At 27.9% G+C, this 7,473-nt stretch overlaps 1 protein-coding gene across 1 annotated transcript in view; it reads left to right on the forward strand.

Moving 5' to 3' along the window:
• Positions 1 to 7,473, forward strand: part of NKCC (sodium potassium chloride cotransporter) — a gene marked incomplete in the record, with an annotated part of 126,193 nt that overhangs the window by 103,565 nt on the left and 15,155 nt on the right. The window contains 3 exon segments of the mRNA XM_067045987.1: positions 4,576 to 4,843; positions 5,148 to 5,401; positions 6,283 to 6,397. Coding sequence (XP_066902088.1) covers positions 4,576 to 4,843; positions 5,148 to 5,401; positions 6,283 to 6,397 — 637 coding nt within the window.

Consider the following 7,473-nt stretch of genomic DNA (forward strand, 5'->3'; position numbering starts at 1 on the left):
CTCCCAGATCTTGCACCTTGCTTCAGTTAAGTTCTTCGTTTGAATAATTTAAAATTCAAATATTTTTCTCGGAGGTCCACCAAAGATTTACATAAACGTCGTGATGGAGAGAACAATAAATGAAATGAAACGCTTTAACAATATATGTTTTTAAATATTAAATTTCTTTATTCCCTTTATTAAATAATAAAGGCTTGGCGAGCCCGAAGGTTCGATGCCGATACCAACAATCGTTTTCGGACATTTATCCGTCTCTTCAGTGTTGATTAACATTTTAGGGATCTGTTCGTTACTAAGTCCCACAACCTTACTGCAATGGTGAAATCTGAATTATGTGTTAGTCTTATTCTCGTAAAATGTATCTATTTGTTTGTTCTTGGTAGACTGATCTACTGCTGTGACTATGAATGATGGTCTGATCTCACATTACCGTCTAATATTGAATTTGTTTAGCGGGTCACTGAAGAGGATCTAGGAGTGTGAATTCCGGAGAGCGAATTTGTTGATCGGGTGAATTGAATAATTGTGAAAGGGTGAAATTGGAGGAGCAGAAATGAGAAAGAAAAATTTGTATTTGTTGTACAGACCGAAATGGATTGTAAAAGGAAACTGTAGGGGTGAAAAAAAATTGTTTATTGTATCTCTTTTTTTATGATTATACCATGTATGTGTAATTTATATATGTCCGATTACGGATTGATAAGTATGCTGTGTGAGATAGCAACCTAATATATTTAGGCACCATAGATGAATAAATAAAGTATTTCTCTCTCTCTCTCTCTCTCTCTCTCTCTGCCGGCTGCAGTTTCTTCAATTCAGTGTTGTGTAACCTTCTAAATTCTCCCGTTAACTCATCCTTTTTCGGTCCGAATATTCTACGTAATACTTTATTTTCAAAAACCTTAAGGTGCTGTTCTTTCCTTAGTGTAAGAGGTTATGGTTTGCATTCATATAGAACAGTAGGAAGGATAGTAGTTTTGTAAATTCTAATTTTTAAGCTTTTGAACAAAAGCCGCGAGCTAAGCAATTTCGAAGTTGAAAAATAACTAGCATTTCCCGCCTCCAACTTAGCTTTTATTTCCTCATAAATTTGTTTTTTTTTCCAGTTACCGTAGAACCTACATACATAAACCAATCTCCCTGTTCAAACGCATTTCATCCTATATCTATATCACCGAAATTGCTCCCATTTCTGCTGCTAACCATATATTTTGTTTTATCTGTGTTTATTTCGAGACCTAGTTCCTTTGTTGGTCTTTATTCCTAGCTTACCGAGCTTGACTAGACGTGTTTCTTGTTCTTTTTAAACGACTTTGTTATTGGACCGCTTCTTGTTACATATTAAAGCTGTAAGATGCTGTTGTGAGGCATTTAAGCAACAATTTATTTTTTTATGTATAGGAAGATGGTCAGGGTTGCGGTCAAAGGAGAAACAAAAATAGTTTACAACTATTTATTTTCCGACGTTTCGCCCCACTTTGTAGGGCTTCATCGGGGCTAAAAAGATACAAAATGATACAATGATAAGAATAAAAATACAAAGATAAGATATAAAAAAATAGAGATTAAATAAACGTCATGAAATAATAATTATAAATAAATAAGTAATAATAAAGAATCTTCAATATTACTTAGGTATTTATAATTATTATTTCATGACGTTTATTTAACTCTTTTTTTTTTTCCTTCCCCGTATTGTTTTTGTTTTATGTACATCTCCTGTACTTTTTAATTCTTTATTTTACGTATTTTTAAAAAAAATTTACTCTTGCCATTGTTACTTATTTTTACTCTTATCATTGTATCTTATCTTTGTATTTTTATTCTTATCATTGTATCATTTTGTATCTTTTTAGCCCTGATGAAGCCCTACAAAGTGGGGCGAAACGTCGGACAATAAATAGTTGTAAACTATTTTTGTTTCTCCTTTGACCGCAACCCTGACCATCTTCCTATATATCAATTTTTACGGTCAACTATATATACACATATACAATTAATTTTTTTGTTTTGTTTTTACAATATTGTTGGACATAATTTTTTTTTCAAAGACTACTCTATTCGCTAGTAGTATGTATGTTTTCAATATAAGATAAGGGACCCTACAACCATGGGATATTGAGGGCGGGACGGGAAGAGAAAATTCTTATCATTTTTGGTGTTATGATCTCATGGTAACATCGTCCTACATAGACCAAGACTCGTTATAAGTGAATGTAACGTATTATAAGAATGATACTCTTGTATACTGCTTTACTTTCTGATACTCTTTATTTTTAAGATGACCATTTGGACGGTTTTTGCAGTTTTAATTAACCTCATAAAGGTTCAATTATCTAATAACATATATACTCTTGAAAGATGTTACTGGTTTGCTTGAATTGTAGCACATCTTAAAAAAAAAAAAAAAAAAATTGATTTGATTTAGAATTAGATGTATTCCAAAGATAGTACTGTAGATTGCTGTTGAAGTTGGCCTTCAGACTCCTAAAGCTATTAGAGTTGTTACAAATTTACTCCAGCCTAAAGTGCAATCTATGGAACACCTCAAACACATTATAAAAAACTTTTTTTTTAAAGATGTGCTACTGTTTGTGCAAAGCAGGGATTTATTATGAATTAAATCAATCTGTTTTGGAATCGTCAATGAAATTTTTATTTTTATAATTATCATTAATATAACAGATAAAAATAATTAATTCAATCTCTATTAATTTTGATTTTTTAAGAATTATAAGGAAAAAATACATTATTACAAATTAACATTATCTTGGAAAATAACGTTTTTCTTTGCTTTGTTCAAAATGATTATCATATTTCAAACTAAATTACCATACATTTGCTATGGATTACTGTTAGTAATTTTGAATATATGTACTTTGACTAATATTTTTGTAAGTATTCATGATAATTTTGGATTTCCTTGATCTTTTTGAACTATTAATTAATTTTTTCAATTTTTGTATCACTATATTAAATGATTCAATACATAATTATCACGTAATGGTTATAAATACTATTATATTATGTTATGAATATTGTTATATTTCTATATCTCTTATTTCTTACATTTGTACTAAGAAGTAGAATATTCTGATTGTGAATTGTTGTACATAACAACTTTGACTTTTGTACAAAAATTTTATTTTATTTTTTATTAATTATTTTATATTCTCCACAACAATTACAAAATATTACTTTCTACAAACTTGTAACATATCAAGCAAGTTGCTAAATGTTAGTTGACAGAAAGAGTTAAAATGATGGGTTGTTGAGGTAATCTTTTTTTAGTCCTGTGTTGATAAACCACAATCTATCTATTACTACTCCGCAGTAAGTGTTCCTTAAACCTCTTGAAGCGGAAAATAAAACAGATTTATCAGTTAATTTATCTCCCAGATCTTGCACCTTGCTTCAGTTAAGTTCCTTCTTTATTTTAATACATGTTCCTTTGTAAGAACATTTTTAGTATACTAATGAGAACTACAAAAGGGCTATTGGGGTTTTTTCTTATTTAAATTTTAAATTATAATTGAAGACTGAGAAAAAAAAAAAAAATTGCAGTTTTTCCTCATTTTTTTCATTTTTTCTCCCCAAATTAAACTTTTTTCAACTATAATTAATAAGCCTATAAATAATAATAATAGTATTAATAATTTTGTAATATTTAATTTTTTTTTTGGACACTTCCTTTAGTCTTGGTCCTTTATCTTGTCAGTCACTTTTTACTCAATCAGGTTTTAAAATTAAAAATGTTACATTTATATCAATAAATTTCATTTGAAATTTTTTTCCTATTTATAATTTCTGTTAAATTAGATATTAAGGGTCAAATTAAAAAAAATAAATATCAATAGAGATGGAAACACTATTATAAAAAATGTGCTCTCCAATTATTTGTTTGGTTTGCCAGACACAGCATACTTATTAAATTTAATTTGACATTTTTTTAAAACTTATAATATTTAAATAAATAAATGAAGTATACTTGAATGCATCCAAAGTAGTTTTTTGTTTTTCTTTATACGATAGTATCGTGGCTCTTCCTCCATAAGGGGTCTGGCAGTTGATTAAATGAATAACTGTTTATTTTCAAAGTAAATAGAAATTTTTTTTTGTTATATATTTTTCCTACTTAAGTTTCATTTTGTCTCGTTAAAAAAAATATAATAAATATGTTATATATTTAAATATATCCAAAATAGTAGAAATATGTTTTTTATATTTTTTCCTATTTCAGTTGAATTTTTTTTATTATTCTTAAATTTTTGTTTGTATTTATTTTATTAAATGCATTTTCTCTATTAACTCGGCCACTTTTTGTTTAGAAAATATAAATTCAATTTATCTATTAATTGGAGTGCTATAAGATTAAATTCAATTATAATTAAATAATCTATGGTAGTTTCACGCATAAGCACAATTTATATAACATCAATATAATATTGTATACAACATTTAAGAAGAATTTAAAAAATGCTTAACAAATAATTACATGTACAAAAACAAGCAATTAATAAATAATGCTAATTAAAAATTTCTTTATAAGCTATATTTGTGTTCTGTGTGTTGCAGGAAGATGGCGAGGAAGATACAGATAAGAAAGTCGCAGATCCAGGAACCCCTGCCGGCCATGGAGGCATCAAACTGGGATGGATCGAGGGAGTCCTCATCCCATGTTTACTTAACATTTGGGGTGTTATGCTTTTCTTGCGGTTGGCCTGGGTTGTGGCACAAGCAGGAGTTGGCATGTCGTTGGTCATCATTGCAATATCTGCAATTGTCTGTGTTATCACCACGCTCTCCCTATCGGCGATATCTACCAATGGGGAGGTCAAAGGAGGTTAATAAAAATTAAATTAATTAATTATTAACTTATAGATAAAGATACTAATTGAGTTCTTTAGATAATTGATCTGTTTTATATGTGTCTATTAATCAATTGTTGGTGTAAAAATCTTTATTGTTTATTTATATCTTACTGTATACAAAAAATTGACCACTCTCCTTTCCTAGGAGGTAAGAAATGTAAAAAATCGTGTAGTAGATTACAGGAAGATTCCTTAATTTTTAAAAATGAATTCTGAAATTTTGTTACTTTTTTAATTGTTATTTATTACATATTTATTAGATATCTGTTCTCACAGGTGGAGTATATTACATAATTTCAAGATCTCTGGGACCTGAGTTTGGTGCATCTGTTGGTGTCATCTTGGCTTTTGCCAATGCAGTGTCGGCATCAATGAACACAATTGGATTTTGTAACTCCCTCAATGATCTCTTAGCTGAATACAGTGTAAAGATAATTGATGGTGGTGTCAACAACGTAAGGGTAATAGGAATAGTAGCGATTCTAGTTATGGTTATCATTTGTGCAATCGGAATGGAGTGGGAGTCCAAAGTAAGTTTTTTGATATTATAAATAAATTTTATAAGTACATATATGATATAAACATATACATTATATTTATACATTTTTTTATAAATGTAGAAGTGTTTTTGTATGAATACACGCAAACATCATTAATAAAAATTAGGTTAAGTTTATGCAATAGAAATGATAACTAATTAAAATAAAAATAAGGGTTTAGTAAACATTTGTTTTAATTTGTATTTTCTATACTAACTACTACTACTTTTTTTTTTAACGTCGGCACATTAAAATAAGTTAGTCATACTTATTTGTGTTTCATTGACCGCACCCCCAACCATCTTCTCCTCATTTATCATCCACGGTCAACTATCTCTCATAATTACTTTTTTTTTTATTTTTTTTTTTTTAAGAGAGATAAATTAAAAAAATCTTTAAGCTCAGTTCCCTGGGTATATAAGGCATATGTCAGGATATGATTTTATTAAGCAGTTTATTTCATTTAAAGCATATTATTTTACTTATAATTCTAAGGAAACAATTAAAAATTCATACACCTGTTTTTGAATAAATAAGTACCTACTATTAAACACATTTATAAATCAATATCAGTGAAACTTTATGATACTTATACTGTACAATGTTTTACATATGTTACTGTATAATTTCTGTTTAACTCCATTTTAAATCCCTGTGTCAGTATTCCTGAAGTTTTTAGAAGAGGTGCATCTTGAAGGGGTCTCAGCCTGATATGAATTAAAAGATTGACTGAAAAAAATATATTATTTTTTATTTATAACGCATAAGCTTATATTTTGAGAAATTATGTATGGAATATTGAATAATCTTTTTTTTTTTTTTTAATATCATAATTAATTGAAACAAAAATTTTATATCGTACATTTTTTCAGGCTCAAAATTTCCTGCTAGTTATAATTGTGGCAGCAATTTTCGACTTTTTAATAGGTGCTGCTCTTGGTCCTTCTTCTGAAATAGATAAAGAAAAAGGATTCCATGGATTTTCATGTATGTGATGAGATATCATTCTAATTTATTCTTCAATTTAAATCTCCTTATTCAGTAATATTATTTAATTATATTTAACAATTGATAGAAATATGAATATAAGTATAAAAAATATAATGAACAGAAATATTGTTGTGATAGATAAAACAAATAAGTAATCAATTTAATATAATTTATCGATTAAGATCTTTAATTTATTCAAATATTATTTTTATATAATGAGATTGTCATGTTGTCTGAGATTTTGACAAACTCTTTCCTTGAATTTTTTTTTGAGAAATATATGAAAATTATTTAGGCAGTAAATTATTTTCTCTTTTTTTTTTTTTTTTTTTAACATTAGATTTTACCGTTTTCATTCTTATTTTATCATTTGGGTTCTTCTCCGGTTTTGATGCTATTTCTGTTATAGAGTTCCTTAAGAATGATCATCTATCTAAATGTGAATGATTTTATTTTTATTTTATTATCCTCCTTGAGGCCATATTGTCATATTGTCGTATTTTCATCTCACTTTAGCTTCTAATCATTCATTATTATTTATTTATAAAATATACAATGCTCATTTCCTAACCCTGTCACTAAGCTGAGGTTGAGACTTTACATGATGACTTTCTATGATACCAGTTTCTTTTATAGTAAACTTAAAAAAAAATATCTTTAGGTTACATCTTTTTACCTCTGTCACGTGATTTTCAGTCATTCCCTAGCCTGTTCCTAAAATGCCTTCATAAAAGAAATTTTTGAAGCATCAAACACACTCATGAAATAGGATATTATGCTCTGCGATATCTAGAATGATTTTAGGTTTTTTGTTAGATATGATAATAGTGAAAAATGAGAATGCTAAAAGTATTTTTAAGCCAAGTTTTATTGTTAGAGATTCACGCTATGTTATATGTTGCAAGCAAACTGTTTAAGATCAAATAGTCAAGACTGATTACCACTACACAAATATTATTTATTAGAATTAATACAGTAATTAGGCACTATATTTTGTTTTATCACACCTTAGTCGTATATATTGCTTCCTAGAATTAGACTTTTTTTTTAAATACACTAAGTGTGTACCTGAT

This window comes from Halyomorpha halys, unplaced genomic scaffold (assembly GCF_000696795.3).
Source record: "Halyomorpha halys isolate HHAL.00 unplaced genomic scaffold, Hhal_1.1 Scaffold436.1, whole genome shotgun sequence".
Lineage (NCBI taxonomy): Eukaryota > Metazoa > Arthropoda > Insecta > Hemiptera > Pentatomidae > Halyomorpha > Halyomorpha halys.